This window comes from Dipodomys spectabilis, unplaced genomic scaffold (genome assembly GCF_019054845.1).
Source record: "Dipodomys spectabilis isolate Male_0828 unplaced genomic scaffold, ASM1905484v1 ptg000342l, whole genome shotgun sequence".
Classification (NCBI taxonomy): Eukaryota; Metazoa; Chordata; class Mammalia; order Rodentia; family Heteromyidae; genus Dipodomys; species Dipodomys spectabilis.
In genome coordinates this window covers 160,387-187,848 of record NW_024871019.1, presented here as the reverse complement: position 1 = coordinate 187,848, position 27,462 = coordinate 160,387, and the positions used below count along the sequence as shown (strand labels likewise).

The following is a 27,462-nucleotide window of genomic DNA, read 5'->3' as shown; positions in this document are numbered from 1 at the left end:
GTTCCAGTATATTTCTTTCATTCTGTTTTTCTGTCTAAGACCAGGACTTGAACTCAGTACCTAGCATTTGATCATTGGCTGGTGCTCTACCAACTGAGCCATGTCTCCAGCTCCACAGTTTTTAGTAGAAAAGATTATTTCAAACATTCTTTTTTACCACTGATATTAAAAGTATTGCTTTAAGCATAAAGCTTACTAGAGGTTTTTCTGGTCAACTTGAAGATAAATTTTCTCCTTTTCATAGTTTGTTCCTGGTTTATTTTATGTATAGACATGGAATTAAATCAGTTGTCTTTTCTGCGTTATTACGATCAAATTATTTTTTCCTTTAATCTACTAGGAATGGGGCTTCGCAGCCTTTGCTCATTCTATGAAGAATTTGACCTTTGTTAGCTACATTTTACCAGAGGAGAACTAGATAATACATTATGTCAACTATGTTGCTAGGCAAACTTGTTTATGGTGAGAAATGAGCTCTGACAGATAGAGGCTACATCTGGTTTGGAGGAACCACAGCTGAGCTATGAATACCTACCAAGGAAGCCAGAACTTTGTGCTGAGTACACAACTCCTGCAAGTAGGTCAGTCACCTGAAAGGAGACTGGAAGTTATGCCTATAGTCATATGAATCAACAGAAATCCTAGCTTCTCTAGAATACTCCTTCAAGCTGGAGTGTCTACATGGCACCTGACATGAATGTTGTCTCTTTGCCTCTAAGATGTCTCCTAGGGAACTAAGGGATGCTGTGGAAACTTCTGGCAAACTCATGAAGGACCCTTATGCAAGGAAGTGTAACAGTGTCTTACTGGTAAGTTCTTGTCCCTGTGCACTGTCCTAGGCAGGAGGTACCACCACAGGCCTGTTGTATTCTTACAAGCCTGAAGAATGTCTGGTTGTTTCTACAACTCCCTAGTTGGCTCTGCAGGTCTATCTATGCAATAAAATATGTTCATTATTTTTTGAGTGTGTGTGTATGCCTGTACTGAGGCTTGAACTCAGGACCTGGAGCTCTTCCTTGGCTTTTTAGTTCAAGGCCGGTACTCTACCATTTGAGCCACTTCTCCACTTCTGACTTTTTGCTGGCTAACTGGAGATAACAGTCTCATGGACTTTCTCCTGCTCAGGCTGGGTTCAAACTGCAGTCCTTAAACCCCAGCCTCCTGAGTTGTTAGGATTACAGGCATGAGCCACCAGAGCATGATTGAATCAAAAGATTAGCCAGTATCACCCATTACTGACCATGAAACCCTAAACTGTTTAAGCTTTATACACAAGCTATCCGTGGAAAGAGTAGTTTGGACCTGAGTTCAAAACCCCAGTACCACCAAATAAGAAGGGGTATATTTTATACAATGACAAATCTAATGGCTGCTTCATAATCATTTTAAAATGTTTTTATTAAGCATTACTTTTAAAAAAATGCAAGAGAAGAAAGCAATACCTCAGAAATGCCTAAAGGTAAGACAAATAATCACTATAAATAATGCACTTATAAAACCTCTTTTTTAATCTCCTCACACAACTCGATTCAAAAATATCCTCTGACAGATTTATAAATAAGCGGCTTCCCAGGAGCCAACGCTTGGCACCGTTCGTTTCCTGCCAGCAACCTAGTCGGCAGGTTTGCAGATACACTTTTCTCAGTACAGACTCTGGACGGCCACCAGCCCTATCAAGGACTCACATCATCTACATGACATGACAGGAAAATCAGTCCAACCTTTCAGGAAGCTCCTGATTCAATCCTATGCGATTTTTTTTCTACTTAGGGAGAGCAGATCTTTCAGTGACAGCAACAGACTGCGCTTAAGTGGACACGTTCTCTGTTAACATCGCTTGTTTTCTAAGGCGGTCAGAACCTTCTGATTCTTGGTCTTGAACATCATGATAAAGCTGTTGGGCATCACTTTGCCCTGTCCATCTTCACCTACTTGGCCCATAATAATATAATTTAGACCTGAAGGAAGAGAATACATAAATGAATAATTTTCTTTATGTACATCCTTTGAAACAACTTAGACCACAACTTTTCTCTGGGTAAATGTTTTTCTCTGTAAGTGATATAAATTATCCACTTAGCTATCTAGGATAAATCTGGTTTAAGCAAAAAGTTAAACTCAACTAGCAGTAAATTCTAGTTCTGCTAGTGCAAGGAACCTATAAGCAGCAGTGAGATACAGTCAACGTGTGGTCCCTCGCTCTTCAGTGCTATCAGTCACGTGTAGTTTCTTGATGCTTCCTGTGATTAATGTACTGCATGAATACGAAAGGTTCCTCAGTGCTGCATGATGCGCCATCCTTGGACAGCCTCCCATAGTCCCATAATGCATCTGGGCTGCAGCTAGTTGACCTCTTCAGTTACTGTGTTGAACATTTTTGTTTTGTTGGTTGTGGGTCTTCAACTCAGGGCCTGAGCTCTTTTGCTCAAGGCTAGTGCTCTATCTCTTTAAGCCACAGCACCACTTCCAGTTTTCTGGTGGTTAATAAGAGGTAAGAGTCTCATAGACTTTCTTGCCTGAGCTGGCTTTGGACCACAAGCTCAGATCTCAGTCTCATGAGTAGCTAGGATTACAGACATGAGCCACCAGTGCCCCACTGTGTTGAACTTTCATCTGCATCTCAACAAGCATGTCTATGATGAACACTTTTGAGGGCACAGGTAATTAAGATCCTTCTTGCACTTTTCTATTACTTTGGGGGAAAAACAGATGCTAAAAAGTATTCTGGTCTCCCCCTCCCCAACTGTCTTTCTCTCTCTCTCTTCAAATGACTTCCAAGCTTTGAATTCTTGAGTTCAAGCTGGAATTCTTTCTTCTGAAGTTCACTTCCACATTTCTTATTGCTTGCTGGGCATTTTCTTGTCAGCGTATCACTATGCTTACACTTGACAAAATCAACTGTTCTCGCAACATCTGTCCCCTGTTGATTCAACTCTAAAGATTTGAGACGCATTATTTATTTCTACAAGTTATAGGAATTGGGGTTACTGTTCAATTCTGCCTCCCTCCGGGGCCTTCCCTTGCTATCAAGTCCAGTGGACATATTAGCCATGACTTTACTTCTCTATACCTGCCACTGCTTAGAAAGTTCCATATCCTGCTCCAAGAAGCTGTGTCATCCCCTTGGTGATCCCAGAGACTCCCTAGGAGAGAGATGAGACCTTTCCTTATTACACTACTTTGTTGTTGCTGTTGTCGGTCGTGGGTCCTGAACTCTTGAGCTCTTCAGCTCAAGGATAGCACTCTACTACTTGAGCCACAGCACCATTTCTGGCTTTTTCTGCTTATGTGGTGCTGAGGAATCAAACTCAGGGCCTCATGCATGCAAGGCAAGCACTCTACCACTGAGCCACCTTCCCAATCCTACTCACCTCTTCTGAGGAGAGGGCACTGCTTGCAGACCACAACGACCTTGGCACTCATGTTCTTGCCAGCCTGCTGGATTGGCAGATTCCCCTCTTTATAGATGTTAATGATGGAGACTGTGGCATGGAGGCTTGCACCTCGAGTGACGGTCGTGATCACAGTGCCAGTTAATACTGTAGAAGACAAGAAAACGTCTTGGAAACTAGGTGACAGCAAATGCCAGGGAAGGCAAGTGCAAGGAAAAGTGAAAATAAAGATATGTTCTCTGTTTCAGAAATGAAATAGTTTTAATGTTAAAGAAAAGGCCTGACTTGAGTTCACAATCCTGAGTTTTTAAAAATGGTTCTGAGCCAGGTGCTGGTGACTCACAACTGTCATCCTAGCTACTCAGGAGGCTGAGATCTGAGGATCACAGTTCAAAGCCAACCCAGGCAAGAAAAGTCCATGAGACTCTTATCTCCAATAAACCATCGGAAAACCAAAGTGGCGCTGTGGCTCAAGTGGTAGAGCACTAACCTTGAGCTGAAGAGCTGAGGGACAGCGCCCAGGCCCAGAGTTCAAGCCCCATGACTGACCAAAAAAAAAATGGTTCTGAAAGCTGAGTGCTGGTGGTTGAGGACTATTGTTCCAGCTCCAGGAAGCCGAGATCAGAAGGAAAATGATGGTTTCTGGTCAGCCTGGGAGGAAAAAATTGAGAAGACTCCATCTCAACAGAAAAGGCTTAGAGTCATAGGATATGCTTGTCATCTCAGCTACAGTGGGAAGTGTAAATGGAAGATCACAGTCCAGGTTGGCCTGGGGAAAAAATAGGAATTTTTTTTTCTTTTTTCTGTGAGTTGTGGGTCTTGAACTCTGGGCCTGGGCACTGTTCCTCAGCTCTTCAGCTCAAGGCTAGCGCTCTACCATTTAAGCCATAGCACCACTTCCAGTTTTCCAGTGGTTTATTGGAGATAAGAGTCTCACGGACTTTTCCTGCCCAGGCTGGCTTTGAATTGTGATCCTCAGATCTCAGTCTCCTGAGTAGCTACGATGACAGGCATGAGCCACCAGTGCCCAGCAAAAGAGTAGGAATCTTATCTGAACAATAAAGCACGGGGCTGGTGAAATGGTCAAGTGGTGGGACACCTACCTAAGAAGTGTGAGGCCCTAGTTCAAGCCCCAATACTGCAAAAAGTAAATAACGCCATGGAGCTCTAGTTACCCTGGTTGTTGGTTATTGATAACTAGGAGAGAAACCTAAATACTTGTTGAATATCAATCTATTGCTCTAATGGGGACTCTTAAAGATATTCTGTCTGATATATGGATCAGTTACCATATAAACGGTTGGCTTATGAGGCTCTGCTTATGAATATTTAACAAGACCTTGAACCGTTAGAGGCAATGTTGTACTTGTAGGTTGCATAGTGGAGTGGAAGAAGCACTTGGACTTGGTCTGTGTGGGTGAATGTTGACCTTCTGTCTCTCCCTCGCCTCCTCTCCAGCCATACTCTCTCCTTGAATTTTTTTTTTTTTTTTTTTTTTTTTAGTCAGTTGTGGGGCCTGAACTCTGGGCCTGGGCACGGTCCCTCAGCTCTTCAGCTCAAGGCTAGCGCTCTACCACTTGAACCTCAGCCCCACTTCCAGCTTTTTCTGCTTATGTGGTGCTGAGGAATCGAACCCAGGGCCTCATGCATGCAAGGCAAGCACGCTACCACTGAGCCACCTTCCCAGTCCCTCTTCTTGAACTTCTGTGCATCCTAATGGGCCATCTCTTTCTAATGATCACAGATCTCTGTCTCTCTCTGGCCTTTTTGTATTCACCTTCTTGTCCATCCTGTCTATCTCATTTTACATGTCAAAGTACAGAATGGAGTCTAACCTAAAAAAATTTTCGCGCCGGGCGCTGGTGGCTCACGCCTGTAATCCTAGCTACTCAGGAGGCTGAGATCTGAGGATCGCGGTTCAAAGCCAGCCCGGGCAGGAGAGACCGTGAGACTCCTATCTCCAATAAACCACCAGAAAACCGGAAGTGGCGCTGTAGCTCAAGTGGTAGAGCACTCGCCTTGAGCTGAAGAGCTGAGGGACAGCGCTCAGGCCCAGAGTTCAAGCCCCACGACCGACAAAAAAAAAAAAAAAAAAAAAAAATTTCGCATTAAAAACATGTCTAGTAAAATCTACTTGTTCTTTTCATATAGTGCCTTCTTTCGTCCATCAGTATCTTCACAGAAAGTCTCTTGTAAGCCACACAAGGAGGGATGCTGTCTCTTTCAAAGGGCTGCTGTTGTCATGGTAGCAGTTTGAGGGGGACAATTCCCTGTGGCACAGAACTTGCACTAGATTTTGTTTTTAACCCATTGCATTCCTGCCCAGATAAAACTCAGCAGCACTCCCCAATTATTGTGACACCTAAATCTGCCGAGCACCCATCGGCCAGTCGTGATGTGGTTTGGTACCTGTGCCAGCAAAGTGAATCACAGTCAAATGGACTTATCAGTCAAGCTCAGGACTTTGTTACCAAGCGAGCCTTCATGCTTGTGTACTGTATCAAGCTCCTGACACCTCACACTGTACTCTGATTCCTGAGGACGGGACTTCACTACACATATCAGCTGACAGCCAGGTGGAATCAGGCGGCTCCCAAAGCCCAGGGAGCGTGATTTCCTGAGCCCCCCTACAGAAGACTAACCTATATGGGATAGCAAATGGTGCTGTTTAGTTTCATTCTTGTGCCACTTGCTGGAATCTCACCAGGCCAGCTGCAATAAGATTTAGGACTCCAGACTCCATACCCTCCTAACTCTCCTGTCTGTAATACAGCCCTTCGGGGCTACACTTTATGACACCAAACACCAACCTAGCCTCTGGGTAGGCCCTTTGTTGTAGATAACCTACTTGGGCACCAACAACTTTCTTTTCCTGATAAGACCTCGCAAATGTTTCTTTGAACCTACTTTTGAAAATAAAGGACACAATTAAATTCAGCTCTGAAGTAGTGTTCACAGATAGGACAGTTTTGTAATTGGAAAAATTCTGAGTCCTTAAGTCCTATCTCCTCAGGTTTCAATTCATAAGAGTTCCCCAAGTGGACTTCAGAGGTCCAGGTTTTAATTTAGTCCTTTGGAAGCACATTATAGGCAAAGTACTTGAATTTCTTCTGAATGAGGTGAGCTTCTGAATGTAAGCTTGGCTTGTAATGCACTTAAGTTGAATCACAGATGTGTGAAAAAAAAATAACCTGCAAATGCAAAATATGTGAAGGAAAAAGGATACAGGGTTTTTCAGGAAGAGTCAGCCGCAGCAACGTATGTGAAAAAGACACTTTTTTCTGAATAATTTGTTTTTCTCACCTCATCTTATTCTACCTACAAACGCCATAAGCTGACACGCCTAGAGTGGAGGAAAACGTTTTCCTGGGCACATAAGCAGTGTTACTGACACTTTGCCATTAAAGTCATGGGAATTCCTTTGAGATTAAGTGTGCAGTCTCAAGTTTCTCATTAGAGAGAAAAGGCCAGGTTTTATTTCTTACCAAAGTTGCTTGAACAATAATTGCTCTCCAGAGTCCCCGACCGTCTACACTTTTGTTGACACAGGGCCACGGTAGGTTTTAAACCTTAAGTCAAAGAAGAAATTCAAAGAAGGAAAACATGATTCAGGAAAATGAACTCAAGTATAATTGATGTTTACATCTAAACCTATTTAAAATTAACATTTATTTCCTAAGCCACTAATCTGGCATTGCCATGAAATAATTATAAACCATGCAAAAAAAAAAAATTCCAGTCCACCAACAATTGCTCTAATTTCCTCAGGGCAACCGAATACCTCTTTTGAATTTTAAACCCAAGACCAAAGATAATCCAAATTTAGCCCTATTCTCTTTTTCCTTTCTATACAACTAACACCAGAACCAAAAATAGATACACTCTTTGTATACCCTGCTGCGAAAAACCTAATCCAAAGGTTCTTGAAGACCTAAGATACAGGGTAATTCTTCCTTTGCACAAGGAATCCTAGAGTGGTCCCCTGGGGATAGAAAGGTACTTTCTGGATACATTGATCAAGATATATTGCATTCATCAACTGCTTTGTTAAATGGGAACTCCTTAGTACAACTACTTAAAGATAATTTAAAAAATAAGCTTAAAGGGCTCAGTGGTAGAGCGCTTGCCTTGCATGCATGAGGCCCTGGGTTTGATTCCTCAGCACCACATAAGCAGAAGAAAAAAAAAGCCGGAAGTGGCGCTGTGGCTCAAGTGGTAGAGCAATAGCCTTGAGCTGAAGAGCTGAGGGACAGCGCCCAGGCCCAGAGTTCAGGCCTACGACCGGACACAAAATAATAATAATAATAATAACAACCTTAAAAAGAAAACGTGGTGAGTGCTGGTGGCTCATGCCTGTCATCCTAGCTACTCTGGAGGCTGAGATCTGAGGATCACAGTTCAAAGCCAGCCCAGGCAGGAAAGTCCATGAGACTCTTATCTCCAATAAACCACTCAGAAAATCAGAAGTGGCATTGTGGTTGAAGTGGTAGAGTGCTAACCTTGAGCTGAGGAGCTGAGGGACAGCGCCCAGGCCCAGAGTTCAAGCCCCATGACCAACAACAAAAATATATACATATATAATATATTGTATATATTATATATATATATATATATATATATATATATATATTTGTATGTAATTGCCTGACTGGAAGTCATTCAGGGTTTTAGAAATTCTCACATGTAGCGTATTGTATCTGTCACTTGCTATAAGTAAGCACTGACTAAATACTTACTTTGAGGCTGGCTGTGGCTAGGAGGATCTTAAGAACTGAGAAGTAGACAGATTTTAAAGTAAATCTCGGGTTGGGAAGGTGGCTCAGTGGTAGAGTGCTTGCCTTGCATGCCTGAGGCTCTGGGTTCGATTCCTCAGCACCACATAAGCAAATAGAAAAAAGCCAGAAGTGTCGCTGTGGCTCAAGTGGTAGAACGCTCGCCTTGAGCTGAAGAGCTGAGGGACAGCGCCCAGGCCCAGAGTTCAGGCCCCATGACCGGACCCCCCCCCCCCAAAAAAAAATTAAAGTAAATCTCAGTAGGTATACACAGTGGTTCCCCACTGTGTTTTTGCCCTGTAGGTGACAGATAGCAATCTCTGGAAGCAGTCTGGTTGTCATAATTAGGGGATGTTTATGGAATCTAGTGACTGTAGTTACTTTAGTTTCAAGTATTTTTACTTCAAAGGAATCCCTTTTCTGTTTCTAATGCATGTGCACAAGTTCCAAACTAAAGAACTTACCCACAGTGACAGGGTACGCTGTGGTAGCAGGCGGGGCTGGAGTGGTGGGCAGCTTTTTTGGCCTGAATTTGTAGTGACCAATGAACCCGTCTGCTGTTAAACTTAAGTCTGATAAAAACTGAATGAGAAGTTCATTTTTCTCAGATACAATTGGCCTAAAAGGAGACAAATGGAAAGTTTAAGTGGTACCTCTCTGAAATTCTAAAGATCTTACCTTCCCATCATTTCTGACTGTAACAGGGTAATTTGCTTAAATCTAAAAGCTCACACTCTTGAATAAAAAGGTCAAAGTCCTCATCTGCTAAACAATAATGCACTGTGTTTGCTCAGCCAAGTACTCTATTTCTTCCATTCCATCTCCACTACAACCCTGAGATCAGCCCTTTTTTGTGGGCTAGACACCTGAGGAAGAGCATTCAGGTGGTTCAAGGTCCCATCACCAGCCTGTAGAAGTTAGCTAGGCTTTGCTGGTAGTGTTGGATGGGCCTCCAACTTTTTTTTTTTTTTTTTTTTGTCAGTTGTGGGGCTTGAACTCTGGACCTGGGTGCTGTCTCTGAGCTCCTTCAGCTTAAGGCGAGTGCCCTACTACTTGAGCCACAGTGCCACTTCCAGTTTTCTGGTGGTTCATTGGAGATCAGAGGCTCACAGATCTTGTCTTGGGCTGGCACTGAACTGTGATCCTCAGATCTCAGCCTCCTGAGTAGCTAGGATAACAGGCATGAGCCACCAGTACCAGGCCTAAGGCTTCTCCAACATGGAGCCTAAGAATCTGTTGACCAAACAGCAGCATAAAACCTTCCATAATCTAAACGTACTTGGGCAATTTCATAAAAAACAAGTTTAGACTCATTAAACTATTAAAACCACAAATAGGTGTTACTTACGCAGGTGGACTGTCCCCACAGAACTTCCCAATTCTGTTAGCGTCATTGACTTCTCCGCCATTAAACACAGCCACATAATCGTATCGGCAATAGTTATCACGCTCAAGGTCAAACTTCTCAAACTTTAACTCGATAAGCTTTTGAAGAAGCACAACATTAGAAATGTCAGGTGACAGTGGTGAATAATATCAGATGGACTTCTCCCACTTTCCAGATTTGTACAATGCTAGGATTTTTGTTTGAAAAATGTCTTTTTCTGTTTAAATCTCTTTTTCTTGTTGTGTGTTTCTTATTAAGAAAACTGTAGTTTTCTTTCACTTTCACTTTTAATCACTACAAAATATGATCTCAAAACCAGATCAACCCTCACTAGCGTCGTACATCCAACAGCTCAGTTCTCTTGCAGTTCCTTAGGAAGGATCACTGTATAATTCCAGCTACAATAAGACCATTGGCTCTGGAGATCTATGGCACAGCATGGAAACTATAATTGACACAATTATATGCAAATACACACTTTTTTTTTTGCCAGTTATGGGGCTTGAACTCGGCCTGGTCACTGTCCCTCAGCTCTTCAGCTCAAAGCTAGTGTTCTACCACTTGAGCCACAGCACCACTCGGGTTTCCAGTGGTTTATTGGAGATAAGAATTTCACGGACTTTCCTGCCCAGGCTGGCTTGAACCATGATCCTCAGATCTTAGCCTCCTTAGTAGCTAGGATTACAGGCGTGAGCCACTGGCACCTGGCTTCACATATATATTATGCTTAAAAATTTCCTTTGGGGGAGATCTTAAATTTTCTAGCCGTACCTGCTCACAAGCATAAGTAGGAGAGATGATACATATGTTAAAGAGCTTGATTATACTCTTTCAGAATGTATGCGTTTAAACCCCTGGCTTTGCTAATTAAGCAGTGTCAACATCAAGCTGTATAATCTACATACATATATTTTTATTTGTCAACTATATCTCATAAAGCTGGGAGGAGAAAACACAATGAGAGATAAGAGATATGAGCCACTCAACTAGTAGTATTTTTTTAAGAAACATATAGAAGGACCTACACAAGTAGTGTTCTTAATCATTTCTACGAAGTTATGTTTAAAAGCTCCCCAAATTCAAGTTTCATCTATTCCTGCAATCAAGTTCTGTCCTTAATATCTGAAAGTAGCACCTCAAAAGGGCAAAATTTCATACAACCCGCAAGCTAATACATACTAGAAAAGTAGACCTTCTTTGCTGATCTGCCCATCCATCCATCCATCCATCCATCCTTCTAACTTTCACAGCACTGGAGATGAAACGTAGGTTTCATCTTGCTTATGCTAGACAAACACTCTACTGCTGAGCTTTACTTTCAACCCCTATTCATTGCTTACAGCAAAGCTTTTTGTGGGAAACAATTTTTATTTTAAACTGCAGTCTCTAAACACCCTTAAACAGACCCATTTTCAAATCAGACACTGGTTCTTTGAGGAGCTAGCCAGCCGTGCTTGCATGATGTCTGGCTTTGTTCGAGCAAGACATGCAGGCTGTTTTTGGTTTGGTGACCAGGACATGATGTGTGAGCTGTGACAATGAGGATCCTGGAATGTAGATGTTGCTGGGGATTTTTAACACCTCCCCCTACTTCCAGCTGATCCATGCCACTTAACAGCACCAGGCTCCTAACGCCTGCTCCAGGGTGGAGCCATCTTAGGTGGGATTTGCTTACCGTTTATATTTTTAAAATGTGTTTGCAAATGATAATTCTATCATCGGAAATTAAGTCCCTGGCTTTGCAGATTAAACAGTGCCCAGGGCAAGTCAGCTTGGATCTTCACCTGAGGAAGGGCCTGTGTCCGGCATGGCTTTTTCTCCCTGGTTCCTTAGCTCTCATACCAGGAGCCACGCCATCCGGGCAGGTCACACTCCCATGCTTTCCTGGCATTGCCTGGAGTCTCACCTTGTTCTTGGGGGCCAGGATGTGCCACACACAGGTGACCCCTGCAGGGTAATCCCGGTCTGGCCAGTTGGGGGTTTTAAAAGAACCAGAAGGTTTTTCAAGGCGCCCTCCACAATACAGGTCTCCTGAAGTGATTAAATATAGGAAAAATAAATAACAATCTAAGTTATATCCCAATGCAGGCTAGGGCAATACAACCCTCTGAAGACGAGGAGCTAATAGGAGACTGTATAAGCTAATAGTCCTATTAGCTCATGGTAAACTTAGGTAAGGGTAGAGGCTCTTGGTTGGTTGGTTGGCATTCCTGAGCTCTCTGTTTGAGAACTGCTCCAGAGCCATAGGCAAAAGGAGTAACCATACCTCAAGTGCCAAGTAAATGTACATCAAGCGCCCCCAACCCCAGCTGGCATCTGTCACAGTAATGCATCTATAAGAGTTCGTTCTGCACTGAATGGAAGCCGTACCTCTTTCGTTGGGTTGAGCAGCAGAGAACATGGCCATGAAGCCATTTCCAGCTGTGTTGGCATCAGAAATCATCTGTACCATCATCTTGTTGCCACTGGACACGAGGGCTCCTGGGCGGAAGGTGCCGCAGAAGCGTCCGATGCGCTGGCCGTTGGCGTGGCCATTGTACACATCCACAAAGTCATAGCGGCACAGGTTGTCACTCTCGAGGTCTATGAACCGGAAGTTGAGAACCACCACTTTTCCCTCGGGGACCTGTCAAGACAAGGGACAAGGAGGACACTGTGTCTAGTCAAGGATACAAGTGAGAAGGTCCAAGCGTGGTACCAGGCTGGGTTGTGGCTCAGTGGCAGAGTGCTTGCCTTACATGCGTGAAGAAGCCCTTGGATTCAGTTCTCAGCCCCTCAACAATAAAAGGGGGATCATCCAAGATGATTTTTTTTCCTCTTTCAAATCTGAACTGTAGGAAAAGTTTTCCAGTAAACTACATTCCTAATATATAATTACTGATTCTCTTCTGAAGAATTACTGATTCTCTTCTGAAAAATTCCATTATTGTCTAGGGAAACAGTCTTGTTTCTTAAGAGTTTGTCTCAACAGATTCTCAGTCTTTTTAAATGATGTCATTGCTTACACAAAGAACCCCCAGGTGATCTGTACTAGTGTGGGTCTATGGTACCCAGAGACAAGTGTCAGCATACATTGAAAGTCAAAGAGAAATTCTATTACGGATTAAATGCATGTGATTGTGGGTCTTTCCAGTGTACAACATCTGTTCTTAGTTTTTCATATGAGCAGTCAGCTTCAACTAATGTCCCCTGGTGCACACTTCTTGTTTTGGGTGATACTGGGATCTAAATTCAGGGTCTGATGCTTGCTAAGCTGGCACTGTCCCACTTGAGCCTCACACTCAGCCATGTTTGCTTTCGCTATTTTTCAGATAGGGTCTTGCTTTTGGACAAGGTTAGTCCTGGATCTCTCTCTCCTACATATGCCTTATTCATGGCTTGCTTGTTGAGATGAGGTCTCCTAGCTTTTCGCCAGGGCTGGCTCTACTATAGTGCCGATAAGAGTCCCTGATTGTTATTCTCTGAAGACGAGCTCCCACTTGAGTCTACAGTCTGGATTTTTCTTTGTTAAGGATATATGTGTGTGTGTGTATGTGTGCGTATATATACTCACACATATATATCACAGAAAGATGCACAGAACAATATAATACACATATGCTAATGAACCAGAATTGACTTGACCACATGGGTGAAAATCTCCTTTAGTAAAATACAACATTGCTGATAAACCTGAGGCTTCCTTTGCCTCCATCTCAGGCCACATTTTCTCCTTCCTTTCTTGGAAGCAATCACTTTCACAAATTTAGTGGCTTTCCTTCTATGATCTTCAAAATAGCTTTATACGTGTGTGTGTGTGTGTGTGTGTGTGTGTGTGTGTGTGTGTCCGTCTATGCCAAACATTCATGTCTGTTTTCTCTCAAACAATTCCCTCCTACTGAAACACTCACCCAGACACCCTCCAGCCCTGAAATGGGCTCTGCCCAGTAGACAGCCCTTCCCTCAAAATCCCTTCCTCATGCTTTTTTCCTGAAGAGGGAGCTATGAGAGGCAAAGCACCCTCATGCCTTGCCCGTGGTTGCACCCCTGGCCTCTGGCACAGCACACAGCCCAAGTCAAGGCTCAACCTCAAAAATATTTGTTGCATGAATGGATCTATTAGGCACTAAATGAAAGCACCACGCAAATCCTGGACAAGATTCCTACTGAGTGGCTCCGCCTCTTGCAGCAGAGCTCCGAAGGGCATGTTCCTTTTTGTAGGTCGTGTCTGGGCCTTTATATTTTGGAGACAGATACTTGCTGTGTAGCCCAGGCTGGGCTTTGAATGTAAGCATCGTTCTTCCTGAGCCTTTCAAGTGCTGGGCTGACAGGTGTGTACCACCTCATCCAGCTTCTAAGTCAGTCTGTACAATAAGAACATGCATAGCCCTTTGGAAGCTTCTTATGTCAAATCTACAAATGCTAACACTAGAAGTAGAAACTCAGTGAACTTGACTTTTTTTGGTAGTTACTGTGTTGTGAGATTATCTGCCTATGGGAAAAGGATTCAGTCCCTGTGTTTTTTCCTGTCAACAGCTGGGCCCTGTATGGCACTGACTTGTGAAGCCTAAGGCTTGAACAGTGACCTCAGCTCACCCCACGGCTCCTGGGACGTCCCTCCCATCACAGGCAAACCAGCCAAGCGCTTTCGATGCCAGGGCTCCTGCCAGCAAGCAGGGAAATGCATCTTAAGTCAGTGCTTTGCATTTTCAGGATACGCCAGCAAAATGCAAACAGAGGATGCTGGTCTGTCTCGAGAGCACACTAATGCAGAAATGTTCCACTTTGCATCCACAGCTTCTCCCCCAGACCTGACCTCACAGTATGTCTGATTTGCCTTTTCCACAGACAGACCTTTAGGAAGTCACGCTCTAACCTGCACACCACAGTTTATTTACCTAACACTGCAGAGGCAGCGTTGCGCAGCGCAGCACCTATTTCCACACCTACCCCTAAATGTAAGCCAGACATATGTATGGACAAATTAGGTTGAAATATATGTCCATCTTTCAAGAGGGAAATATATCAGAAGCTTGCAATCTTCCTATTTACCCTTTCCACATGCTTGAGATAAGAACTTGTCCATGTCCAGCCTTTTCCGTGGAGATGGGACGCCGGAGGGGTGTTATGTTTCTCACAAACTTTTTGCCTGAGGCAAACACTACTGAACTATCATCCTCCCAACGTCTGTCTCCCAAGTCTAATTAGGCTTACAGGTGTGACTCACTACACCCAGACCTTCATATCTTGACTCTCGACCTCCCCATTCTCACATGCATCTAGTCGTTTTCTTTCTCTGTGCAATTTCTGCCTGGAATATTCTCTGTACCTCCAATCACTGACTCTCACTTTAATTTTGAAGTCAAAGTCAAATCCAGGAAACTGCCTTCTCACCCCTCCTTCCAGTGCCCAGATCTGGGGGAGGAAGGCATTATCTCCCCTTTTCTACTCCAGGGCCCACTCTTCCCTCTGGATGGGTACCAGGCCTCCCAGGTCTCTGCAGCAGGCCCTTTACCCAGCAGTGAACCATGTTCCGCTCTGATTGACCTGCGTCTGCTCCACTCAACCTTCCACGGGCAGCTGGAGGCCAGGCATGCGCAAAGCACGTGGAAGGTGGGGATGATGGGCCAGGAAACATTCTCTGTCCTCACTTCATGTATCCTGCTCTCAACCGTCCCAATGTGCCAATAGTTCTGAAATAGAGACTCTTGAGGGTCCACACCGCCACAACCCACAGTCTCCCTGGAGCAAGTTGAGACCTCCAGGCAGGTGAGGGATGTTACAAGTGCACTACACTGGTCCCAGGTGGACTTTTTCCTTACGGTCTCTCAATCCACATGTAAAGGAAGGCTGAGTTTTTTAAGTCAAGATACTCATTTCTTTTTCAGGGTTGTGTTTTATGATCAAGGATTGCAGAAGGTCGTGAAAATTAAGTTGAGCCAATTTCTCAATGTCTCCCTGCGCGCCCCCCCAAAAAGAACAAAGTACTTAAAGTCATTTGGGGACACTCAGTTCTCTAGCAGTTGTCAACATGAGTTAGTTCAGAATGGGATAAATGTGATGGGTGGAGACTCTTGGAGGAGAAAGAGTCCCCATCCTGAAGCACTAATATGAATCTCTTCAGAGGGCTGTTTTTAAAAACAGCCAGTCTAAAAACCAGAGGAGCCTTTTGCTACCTTGTGCTAGGGGCCCTTTGGGTGACAGTCATGTTTTCTTCTTTTTTTTGTTGTTGTTGTGTTTTTTTTTTTGGTCCGGTCATGGGGCCTGAACTCTGGGCCTGGGCGCTGTCCCTGTGCTCTTCAGCTCAAGGCTAGCACTCTACCACTTTAGCCACAGTGCCACTTCCGGCTTTTTTATTTTTTCTGCTTATGTGGTGCTGAGGAATCGAACCCAGGGCCTCATGCATGCAAGACAAGCACTCTACCACTGAGCCACCTTCCCAGCCCATGTTTTCTTCTTTTAATGACAGAGGAATATGGTTTTATCCCAAACAGGTTTCTACTGTAAAGCTGATTCCTGCACAGTAACCTAAGAGGAAAGGGGCTCTGACATGACAGTTTCAAGAAAAGACTTGTATAATTTTGATTTTCATCAGATCAGGAACTCAAGATTATTGAACTGGAACAGAAAAGTCCTTCCATTCTGGGAAGAAGCAATCTCAGTAAGGTAATAAATACACCAAAAACAAAACATATACAGGCTATGGATGCTTTTAGGTGGTTGAGAATTACGTCAGACCCTGGATTCCATCACCAGCACTCAATACTCAACAAAAAGCACTGAATGGATGTGATCAGCTAATACGCCATCAAACAAATAAGAGGCAGGGTTTGAATGGCAGCTTGAGGCTGCTATAAGAGAGAACTGAATCTGTTTTTAAATGTGATTTCTATTTGGAGAAAAAACTAGTAGGTGTGGTAGCATATGTCTGTAATCCTAGTGACTCAAGAGGTTGGGGCATAGAGGATATTGAGTTAAGAGGCTAGCCTGAGTTACATAGCCAGATGTTGTCTCCAAAACTCCAAAGTAAATAAGTAAATAAATAAAATGAAAATGAGTAAAATAATATGGATAGTTTGTCATCGACAGTATCATAGCTTTAATGGCAGACAACAGTCCTTCCTCCCCGATGTCTACTCCTGAACGATAAACATCTTATACTTTATTTATTCTGGAATTTACTTCCATGGTTTTTTTTATCCCTAAATAATAAGTTTGTGCTGCTGCTTCTTTTTTATTGTTGTTGTAGAGCTGATACACAGAGGGGTACAGTTACATGAATCTGCTAATAAGTAGTGAGTGCAATTCCTTTTGAAACATGTCACCCTTAACGACTCATCCTCCTGGTTTTTCCCTCCCCATGCACAAGCTATCCTTTCATTTTCCACGTAGTGTCTAGTGAATCCCACTGTTGTATTTGTTCACCTTTGTTCCACCTTTTATGTGTCCTCACCCTCCCGAATACACTCTAACAAACAAAAGGAAAAGAAAACAAAAAACAGCAACAATTGGAACTAAAAAATGTCTTGCTACTTCCTGGTTTACCTCCTTTTCATCTCTACCTGTTTGCTTCCTATAATTCGCTTATTCCTTCACTAACTTTCTGGTTAAGTCAGTATTCATCATTTTTTAGTACAATGGCCTCCTAAATAGTCATGATGGTGCTATGCTGTTGCATTGTTGTTTACCTAGTAAACAACATGAACTTAAGGTTGGTGTTGCTTTCCATATCCTTGTCATGAAAACCCCTCTCAGGAACAATTGAGTGCCGTATCCTTGGGTTTCCCCTTGCTTCTTGGAAACATCCATTTTGGAGCTCTTATTTTCCTGCTCTCCTTATCCTGTCTACATTACCTTCTCACAAGGCCTGCTGCACAGCTGGCTGGTTCAGAACTTGGCTTTATCCCCAACTTGGGAAATCACTCTAAGGTGCCTATGTCTTTTTAGTTTTCGTATTTGCTTTATTCTCTCATTTTGCTGGATTTTTTGCTTTTGTAGTTTTCTTACAAAGCTCAAAAGTTTTAAGGTCTCGCATATCTCAAAAGTATCTTTTTCTGTACTCAAACCTCTCCACCAATTTGGTAGGATTCCAGAATTATGTCTTTAAAATATTTTCCCCTTAGAACTATGAAGGCATTGATCCATTGCTTTCCAGCCTCTAATGTGCAAACATAGTTTTTTTTCCCTCTATGATTTTTCTCCTACAGAAACATGAGGGTTTTCTTGGCTAAATTTAACAGCAGTATGGCTTGCCTGTTTTTGCTCATTGTCCTGAGGATTACACTAATAGTTATATATATATAATAATAGTTCCTGTCTGAATTCCCTGTTCAATTTTTTGTAGGACTCTCATTACTGAGACTTCCTAATTTTCTTATGTTTTTCTCTTTAACACTTCTTTTATTTTCTACTCTCTAAGTGCCTTCAAGTTTATCTTGTAGCCTTTCTATTCACTTTTTGTTTCTACTCTCATTATTCATTTCCATGTGTTTTCTTAGTATGTCATTTCTTTTGTTAGCAGCCTGTTTTTATTTTGTGTGTAGCATCTATTTTGAAGATAATAATGACAGAGTTTACATTCTGCTCTTCCTCATCTCTGTTTTCTTGGTGTTTTTGTTTTCGGTGTGTCTGGAGCTCTAGCTTTTCATATAAGTGACTTTCCTCTGGTGTCTGGTACTCCTTATCTGCGCAAGCACATTCAGAACTGAGGGACTGAGCAAGCTCAGTGGCAGAGCTTGTCACCGCCTTGTAATGGGGACCACGGTGTCTGGACAAAGCTTGTTGCTTTGGGGCTATCATTTTCTCTCAGTTCCTTCAGTGCCTTTCGTGAGGGGTGAAGACTTTCCTGTAGAATTCAGAGGGAGAGGCAGGAGGAAGAATGCCAAGGGTCTCACCACCCAACACACAGAGTTTAATTCAGTTCCCCTGCGTTCAGTGCCATGCCTCTACTTGGCCCGTTCCAGGATACTGGGCAGTTCCCAAGTCCCCCTCTGGTTCCTAGGGATTAAAAAAAAAAGCCAGGCCCCAAAGGAAAGAGAAGGGAGAGGAAGTGGAAGGGGGAGACACCCCATTTGCTGATTGGGGTGGAGAAAGGAGCCTGGGAAGGCAACCACTCTCACAATGCTTTCTAACATAACTCCACATGTTCACCTCACCTGCCCTGCTGCCTTCCAAGAAACCAAGGGCCTCTAACTCTAGGCCTTTCAGGGATCCTGAGCGACAACCAGCACCTCTTCCAGCACCTTCTCCCCACTCTGGCCGACACCAAATTCCCACTGGTCTGCTGAACCAGCTGCCAGCGCCCACCTAATTTCTCAGTCTCTAAAATTTGATTGATATTCTCATCTAATACAAACTCTGTTCCAGTTCCTCTTCTCGAGAGTTGAAACTTCCTACTAGGGCTTGAACTCACTGCCTTGTGCTCTCATTTGGCTAGTGCTCTACCACTAGAACCACACCTCCAGTCCAGCTTTTTTTGCTGGTTAATTGGAGATAGAATCTTATATTATCTTCAAATAATTGTGCAGGGGAGTTCAGTTTAACATGTCCATTTATGTGTACCACACAGCTTGATCAGAGTTACCCATCATTCTAACTGCCATTCCTTCAAAACAGACAATATAGTCATACTAATGACATGCTGCATGTGTATTTATGTGTATAGGTATGTGTGTATATATTTATACATGAATAACTATACACATACATACACAGATATACCTAGACTGCCCCCCTGCCCCCGCTGCCACCACAAACATACACCTATCCCTTTCCCTATACTACCATGAGCCCCTAAGATTTTTTTTGGGGGGGGGTCCGGTCATGGGGCCTGAACTCTGGGCCTGGGTGCTGTCCCTCAGCTCTTCAGCTCAAGGCTAGCTCTATCACTTGAGCCACAGTGCCACTTCCGGCTTTTTTCTTTTTGCTTATGTGGTGCTGAGGAATCGAACCCAGGGCCTCAGGCATGCAAGGCAAGCGCTCTACCACTGAGCCACCTTCCCAACCCCATAAGATTTCTTTTGTCTCTATGGACTTGGGTTTTCTGGACATGGTATATAAATGGAATTACACAGTATAGGGCCTTTTGCATGTGATTTGTTTTTAAATATTGTGATATCTTTGAGATCCGTACATTTTGCACCATGAATGAATATAATACTACTTTCAGGGCAAAATAATATTGTATTGTATGATATACCACATATTGTTTATGCATTTGTCAGTTGATGGGTATTTTTAACATATTGATGAGTGTGCTGATATACACTTGTAATTCCAGCACTTGGGAGGCTAAGATAGGAGGATCATGAGTTCAAGGCCAGACTGGGCTATAATATAGTAAGATCCTGCCCAATTAAAAAAAAACAGAGATAGATATATTGTTTTGGCTTCTTATTCATAATGCTTCTACAAACATCTTTGTCCAGTCTGTGTGAGAGTGTATTTTCATATTTTTTCTTGCACTTAAGAGTACAATTGCTGAGTCACATGGTAAAAATTTAACTTACAAATAAAACAATTTTCCAAGTAGCTACATTGTTTTTCATTACTATCAGCAGTATTAAAGAGCTCCAGTTTCTCCACATCGTGTGTGTGTGTGTGTGTGTGTGTGTGTGTGTGTGTGTGTGTGTGTGCAGTGCCCCCGCACACATGCGCATGCTGGTACTAGAGCTTGAACTCAGGCCTCCCACTCTTGCTTAACATTGTCTCTCAAAATTGGTGCTTTACCACTTGAGCTACACTTCTACATCTGGCTTTTTATTAATTAATTGGGGGAAAAGCATCTCTTGAATTGATCTTCTCAGGCTGGCTTTGAACCATGATCCTCAGATCTCAGCCTCTTGAGTAGCTAGGATTACAGGCATGAACCACTGGCACCATTTCATTGCGGGTTTTTTTTTTCCCACATCTTTAGTAACAATGCTAATCATCTTTTATGTGCTAATTGGCTATTTATTTATCTCTTTGGTGAAATATCTACTCACATCTTTAGCCCATTATTTTTAAATTGTCAGCTCTATAAAACTTTAAACACAATTAGAACTGAACTTTTAAAAAAGACAAACAGCTGAGTCACACTGAAGGTCTGATTTCATAATCCATTCTAAGCCAAAATCAAGAGGCAGGGCATCTCTAACCCGCTTGTTATAATGAAGTTATTCTGCACAAAATAGCAACGAGCTGATGACAGACCCTCTTCATCAAGAATCCGCTGGCAAGGAACATTGTTTCTCATTTTATTATTATTTTTTTGGATCCCCTATGATTTTTAGATGACAAAATACAACACCACCTTCTTAAGGACAAAAAGTTTCTCCTCTGATTTTCAGAGGAAAATATGAAAGATCAAAAATTAAAATACACAGTGGGCCTGATAGAATGCCCTGAGTTCAATACAAAAAAAAAATCTCCCCAAACAAAACAAATAAGGAATAATTACAAACACAGATTTTATGCAGTTAATATATGGGTCCATCATATAAATATATTAGCAAAATTAAAGCAACTTTGGGAGGCTTGTAAGTGTTGAGACTGGGGAGAAAGGGAATATAGATATTATCAGTATGGGGCTGGGAAGGTGGCTCAGTGGTAGAGCGCTTGCCTTGCATGCCTGAGGCCCTGGGTTCGATTCCTCAGCACCACATAAGCAAAAAAGAAAAAAGCCGGAGGTGGCGCTGTGGCTCAAGTGGTAAAGCGCTAGCCTTGAGCTGAAGAGCTGAGGGAGAGCGCCCAGGTCCAGAGTTCAGGCCTCACAACCGGACCCCCCCCCCAAAAAAAAAGATATTATCAGTATCATTTAAGGCTATTTTTCCACTTTTTACTTTGTTCTTTTGTGTCACACCAGAATTATGATAACCAATGGGGCTGGGAAGGTGGCTCAGTGATAGAGTGTTTGCCTAGCATGCATGAGGTCCTGGGTTCGATTGCATGAGGTCCTGGGTTCGATTTCTCAGCACCACATAAGCAGAAAAACAAATACAAAAAAAACCAAAAAACTTCTCGCCAGGCGCCGGTGGCTAACTCAGGAGGCTGAGATCTGAGGATCGCCATTCAAAGCCAGCCTGGGCAGGAAAGTCCGTGAGACTCTTATCTCCAATAAACCACTAGAAAACTGGAAGTGGCGCTGTGGCTCAAGTGGTAGAGTACTCACCTTGAGCTGAAGAGCGCAGGGACAGCGCCCAAGCCCAGAGTTCAAGCCCCACGACCAACCAAAAAAAAAAAAATTATGAAAACCAAAATTCTTCCTGTAAGCAGCAGAGAATTAGTATAAGCAAAAGTGGGAATGGAACTGGATACAGTGTAAAAAACAGGCTTATTCTCTTATGGTCAGTTAATTTTTGGCAGAAATATCAAAGCATTTCAATGGTTCATTTCATGTGTTATTTTGATGGGGTCAGGGATTCCCAGATGACTAGTAAAACAGTATTTGGAGGGGTGTGACTTTTAGCATAAATGAGAGAAATGAGTTTTGAAGGTGTGCCCTTACCAGTATGTGCATTCTATATCCTATTCTTTAAGAAGTTCTAGAATAGGAAAAGCTGATCTACAGCGCTTGCCCCTGTGGGGAAAGGGGACTGGGTCAGGAAGGAACAAAACAGAAAGAAGGTTCTAGCAATGTTCTCTGTCATAATTGGGGCATTGGTTGTACAAGTGTGTGTCTTTGAAAATTTTAAATCCATGCATTTTATGGTGTGTTTAGTATACCTAAAACAAGCAAAAATAAAGAACGACATGATTGTGTCTTTAGATCTGGAATGTTCCAAAGACCTGCATGTTGAAGGCTTGGTCCCTAGCCCATGGTACTACTGGGAGGTGGTGGAAATTTCAGGAAGGGCTGTAGGAGGAGTCCACGAGAAGTCCTCAGTGGGTATAATGGGATCCAGCTTCCTCCTGGCTGCCAGGAAGGAGATGGGCAGTTCTGCTTTACCATGCGTTCCTGCTGTGAGGTTCAATGTCAAGACAAGCCCAGAAACAACTCTCACCTTGGATAGCCAAATGTTTTCTGTCAACTATGTATTTTTCTTACCTGTAGATGATATTAACTCACCATTTGGTTAAATAACTATTCTAGCCATTGAAATAACTGTGTCTAGTAAAGCAAATATATATGTTCTTTTAATATATATGTGTGCATACATATAACAGCCTATAGTTAAGACTGGAATTCAAGTTTCTATATAATTCTAAATCCCATGTATAGTTTAAAGCCAGGATATATGTGGTTAGGGCCAAAATTCCTTTCCTCTATCTATCCTGCTGTTTACACCAAGCAAATAATAGTTACAGTAATTTTAGAACCCTTTGATAGACCCTTAGGTATAATTAAGTGACTTAAACATTGAGTTCCTGCCTAAATTCATTATTTGTCTTCTCAAATTACACACCTAGGCCGATCTTCCTGTATGTTTCAAATTGGATATAAATATGCAAGCCCACACCCGGCACTGCCAATCTTCTCATGAGTTGAATAAAAAGTTGAGAAGCGTTAAATCCACAACCTCATTTTTAATCTACAAGTGCATTAAATTAAATGTGAATGCCTTGTAAATTTAATCAGGCACCTGAAGGGTAGATTCAGTAAGATGACCTCAACATACATACCTAAGTTCCAGAGTACCACAGGAAAATTGCACTGAAATTCTTGTTAGCAGATATTTATTGGTCCTGTTTGGAAATAGCAAAGCACCTGTGATACCGCCTTGTGAAGTCAAATTAAATCTTAAAAAGGCCAATTCCAAATGATCAACATATAAACCAGTTTTAAGTAGTGTATGTTTGTGTATGTGTGTGTGCGTGCATGCGTGTGTGCATGCGTGCCTATGCACATGCAAATACTGGGACTTGAACACTATCCCTGAGCTTTAGGCTCAAGGCTAACACTACCACTTGAGCCACAGCTCTACATCTGGCTTTGGTGGCTAATTGGAAATAAGAGTCTCAGGGTTGACTTTGAACCATGACCCTTGCATCTCAGCCTCTTTAGTAGTCAGTTTATGTACTTGAGCATCAAAATGCTTTACATACATATCTGTTATTAATTCTTTTGTTTACTCTCCACCAGATAGCAAACTCCTTGAAGACAGAAACCATAGCTTGCTTTTTGCTCCTCGGGCCCATCACAGTGGTTCAATAGAATAGTCACCCAATCCATTTTGGTGAGTGTTGATTTACTTAATAAATAAGCTCAGAAGAGTATAATTACTGAGTCAGAATTTTGTGCAAGGATTTCCATACCATTTATAAATATTTCTCCTCTCCTTTCTGTCAAACAGCCTTCTTGTGCAGAAGATGTTTTACTTAGCATGAAACGTTGCTCACCAGTCATCTGATTAAGTCAATATCTATAGCAGTGTTAGGCCTAAGCTTCCCCCTGGATAGAGGGGAGGAGGTGATGTGTTTTCTCAGAGTGGTGCTGAGGCTCGAGTGAGGTGCTTGTTCACTACATGGTCCAGTATGTGTCTGGTATACAGAGTAAAGTGCTAGTCTACACAAGTCAGAGCAGCTATTTGTATAAATCATAATCTGGGTTCTCGGTAGGCTGAAGCAGAAGGATCGTGAGTTCCAGGCCAGCTTGTGTCTAACGCAGAACCAACAAATAAATAGAAGTAAATGAATAATATGGGGTTAGGGAGTAAAGCTCAGAGGTAGAGTCCTTGCTTAGCATGTTTGAGCCTCTGGATTTGATTTCTAGCACTGAAAAAAAAAAAAAAAAACCAAAGCAAAACGAAAGCCATCATGTGGGTGACACAACCTGATTAAATAAGCACTTAATGAATCGATGTTTCTAGTTACCCAAAACTTCCCGACAATGAAAAACGAAAGGAGAGAGCTGAAAATCACTGTCATACCAACGGAATGATTCAACCTGACAAGAAATCCAGACTTCTTATTTTCTCCCTCTTGTTTTAAGTGAGTTGTGTCCAACTCTGGCTTCTTATCTTAAGATGGTATAACCCAGCCGTCACTAGCCAGCACAGGCGTTTTAGCATGCTTGAAACTGACCGCATTTCTACCATTCTATAGTCTCAGATCTCCTTGAGTGGTGGTTTCTACTCAGAGATAGTAAGTCCATTTTCTTCGGTTCCCTAATGGGAAGGCCAAGGCACTACCTCCAATCTTCTGTTTCCCCTAGGAATCAGTGTGTGGGCAAAGGTCATTCATTACAACAGCCCTCCACCGAAAATATGCCTTCATCGTGAATGTGTAAAAATCCAACAGAGTGAGGCTGGGTTTGCAGTAAGAATTTATACCTTCAAGCACTATCTCCAGTCCTTTCTGATGTCTACTGCAAGGCACCACCGGATTGCTTAATAAAAATCTCCCAAATAGTTGACGTCAATCCAACATTTCATATTCCAGGCATCTGCCTCCAACCCAGATCTCAATACCAGAGGAAAAAGAGCGCCACTTTGCAGTTTCCAACCCCCTCTTGCAAGAGAATACCTCTGTTTAAAAAAAAAAAAACTTACTGTGATTTTCCAAGTGCATTTGCTATTTGGAGGGTACACTCCAGGAAAACCTTCGCTGCCGAGAAATCCAGACTCGCCAGTGAGAACCCCGCCACATGTAAAAACAGGTCTGGGGAAATAAACGAGAAAAGAATACTTCATTTGAGCCATGGTCTAGTAATCTAATGTCAACTTCAGAAAAAGTGGTACGTATGGCTTAGAGTGAAGTGTATCATAAATGGAAGATCTGAAGCCTTGCTGGCTCTTAAAATACTTAAGTCATAGCCTGATAAAAACACTCATGCCTTCTTAGTCAACTGAAGATAGTAGGCCAGGTGCCAGTGGCTCTTACCTGTCATTAGCTACTCAGGAGGCTGAGATCTAAGGACTGCAGTTCAAAACCAGCATGGGCAGGAAAAAGTCTGTGAAACTCTTTATCTCCAATGAACCACCAGAAAACCAGAAGTGGCGGCCATAACTCAAATGTGGTAGAGCACTTGCCTTGAGTGAAAAAGCTCAGGGAAAAAGCGCCCAGGGCCTGAGTTCAAGCCCCTCGACTGACCAGAACAAAACAAAACAATATATATGTTTACATAGATAGCTAACATACAGAGATCACAGGACACGCATATACCTGTCTATCCTCAGAGATCACAGGTGTGCACATGGATGTAGGTGACATGTGTGTATGATAGGCCACATTCGTATAGCTCACGCACGCACACGCGTGTGTGTGTGTGTGTGATACCTGTATATGTCTATACCTATGGGTAACGTGTGTGCAGGGGGACAGGTGGATCATATACGTCTTCCATGTAGTGTTCTAGGCTCTGAGGAAAGCATCAACCAGCAGGGTCGCTGGAGAGAGGCTGGGGAAGGTGTGGATGGGAGCCCGGCCAGGTGAGGGGCAGGGCAGGGGGGGCTGGGTGAGGGGCAGGGGGGCCGGTGAGGGGCAGGGGGGGCTGGGTGAGGGGCAGGGGGGGCTGGGTGAGGGGCAGGGGGGGCTGGGTGAGGGGCAGGGGGGGCTGGGTGAGGGGCAGGGGGGCTGGGTGAGGGGCAGGGGGGCCGGTGAGGGGCAGGGGGACCGGGTGAGGGGCAGGGGGGGCCGGGTGAGGGGCAGGGGGAGCCGGGTGAGGGGCAGGGGGACCGGGTGAGGGGCAGGGGGGGCCGGGTGAGGGGCAGGGGGACCGGGTGAGGGGCAGGGGGGGCCGGGTGAGGGGCAGGGGGGCCGGGTGAGGGGCAGGGGGGGCCGGGTGAGGGGCGGGGGGCCGGGTGAGGGGCGGGGGGCCCGGGTGAGGGGCGGGGGGCCCGGGTGAGGGGCGGGGGGGACTAGATGAGGGGCAGGGGGAGCCGGGTGAGGGGCAGGGGGACTGGGTGAGGGGCAGGGGGGGCCGGGTGAGGGGCGGGGGGGCCGGGTGAGGGGCAGGGGGGGCCGGGTGAGGGGCAGGGGGGGCCGGGTGAGGGGCAGGGAGAGGTTTCCAAGTCCCTTTCTGAGGGTCCTGGCCCCGGGCATAAAGGGGAGGCTGAGGCCCAGGAGGGGGAGAGGAGGGGCGCCCGTGCCCAGCCCCCGCCCCCCCATCAGGTGGGTCCGTGGGGTCCCCCTGGGTTTCTGGGGGAGGGGGTCTCCACGCCTGGGGCCCCCTTCCCCCCGGCCACGTGGTGGGGGGAGCGCGGGGAGGGGTCCCGGGGTACCTGTCGGGGGGCTGCGCGCGGGCGAAGCTCAGCAGCAGGCACAGCGGGATCCAGGCGCCGGCGCCCCTCATGGCCGGCGCGGGCTCGGGGTCCCCAGCCGCGCCCCGCTGCGCTCCGCCGGGCTCAGGCCGGGGCGGGGTGGTGGGGTGGCGGCGCCGGGCCGGGGGTCCCTCCCCTCTGCCGCCTTCCCCGCGGTCCCCCCCGCGTGCGCCCCGGTGGCCGCCGTGCGCTCGGGGCGCGCGGGCGCAGCGATGGGCGGCCGGGGCCTGGCGCGGGCGGCGGCGGCGGCTTCTCCCCCAGGACGGGTCGGGCCTGGCGGGCGGGGCCCGGCCCTGAATATCCCGTTTGTTCTCCCCCGACGCCGGGAGGGGCGGCTCCGTGGCCACCGCCGCGCCTCCCCTCCCGGGGCCTGCGGGGCGCCGGCCCCCCAGCATCCCCGTCCCCATCCCGGGACCCGCCCCGATCTGGCTCCCGGGGACCCGGGGACGCCCAGCGGGAGGGGGCGGGGGGGGGGGGCGAGACCTGCGTGTGTTGTTGTTGTTGTTTTACCAGCGAGGGAGATTTTGTGTGTGCAGCGATTGTCACCCCAAAGGAGACCCGAGCCCAGCCACCTCCGGTCACCACCCCGGCCACGCGTTCTGAAGTGGAGTTTCTTCCCTGGCATCTCTCTGTGAATCCCACAGCTCTTCCCACCAGCTGCAGCCGCAGCTGCTTCGTTCACACTTACAGAGAATTTCTTTTTTTTTTTTTTTTCCTCCCAAGAAGAATGGTGGTAGACTTGTGAAATCAAA

At 44.7% G+C, this 27,462-nt stretch overlaps 1 protein-coding gene across 1 annotated transcript; it reads right to left on the bottom strand.

The window, feature by feature from the left end:
* Positions 1-1,418: 1,418 nt before the first annotated feature.
* Pcolce2 (procollagen C-endopeptidase enhancer 2) lies at positions 1,419-26,768 on the bottom strand. Its single transcript, XM_042665713.1, has 9 exons — positions 26,672-26,768; positions 25,001-25,109; positions 11,922-12,177; positions 11,458-11,582; positions 9,513-9,649; positions 8,629-8,783; positions 6,878-6,961; positions 3,372-3,539; positions 1,419-1,958 (listed from the first exon to the last, which is right to left on the bottom strand). The coding sequence occupies exons 1-9, from the start codon at positions 26,740-26,742 to the stop codon at positions 1,828-1,830; spliced, it is 1,236 nt and encodes a 411-aa protein (XP_042521647.1). The 5' UTR covers positions 26,743-26,768; the 3' UTR covers positions 1,419-1,827.
* Between the last annotated feature and the right edge of the window lie 694 nt (positions 26,769-27,462).

Bases quoted from the DNA above. Each gene is read 5' to 3' on its own strand.
- Pcolce2 (XM_042665713.1), bottom strand. From the start codon at position 26,742: ATGAGGGGCGCCGGCGCCTGGATCCCGCTGTGCCTGCTGCTGAGCTTC. The intron at 11,583-11,921 runs GTACGGCTTCCA...TAATCACTTCAG, and splicing joins TGCTCAACCCAACGAAAGAG to GAGACCTGTATTGTGGAGGG. The intron at 8,784-9,512 runs GTAAGTAACACC...GTCTCCTTTTAG, and splicing joins TGTGGGGACAGTCCACCTGC to GCCAATTGTATCTGAGAAAA.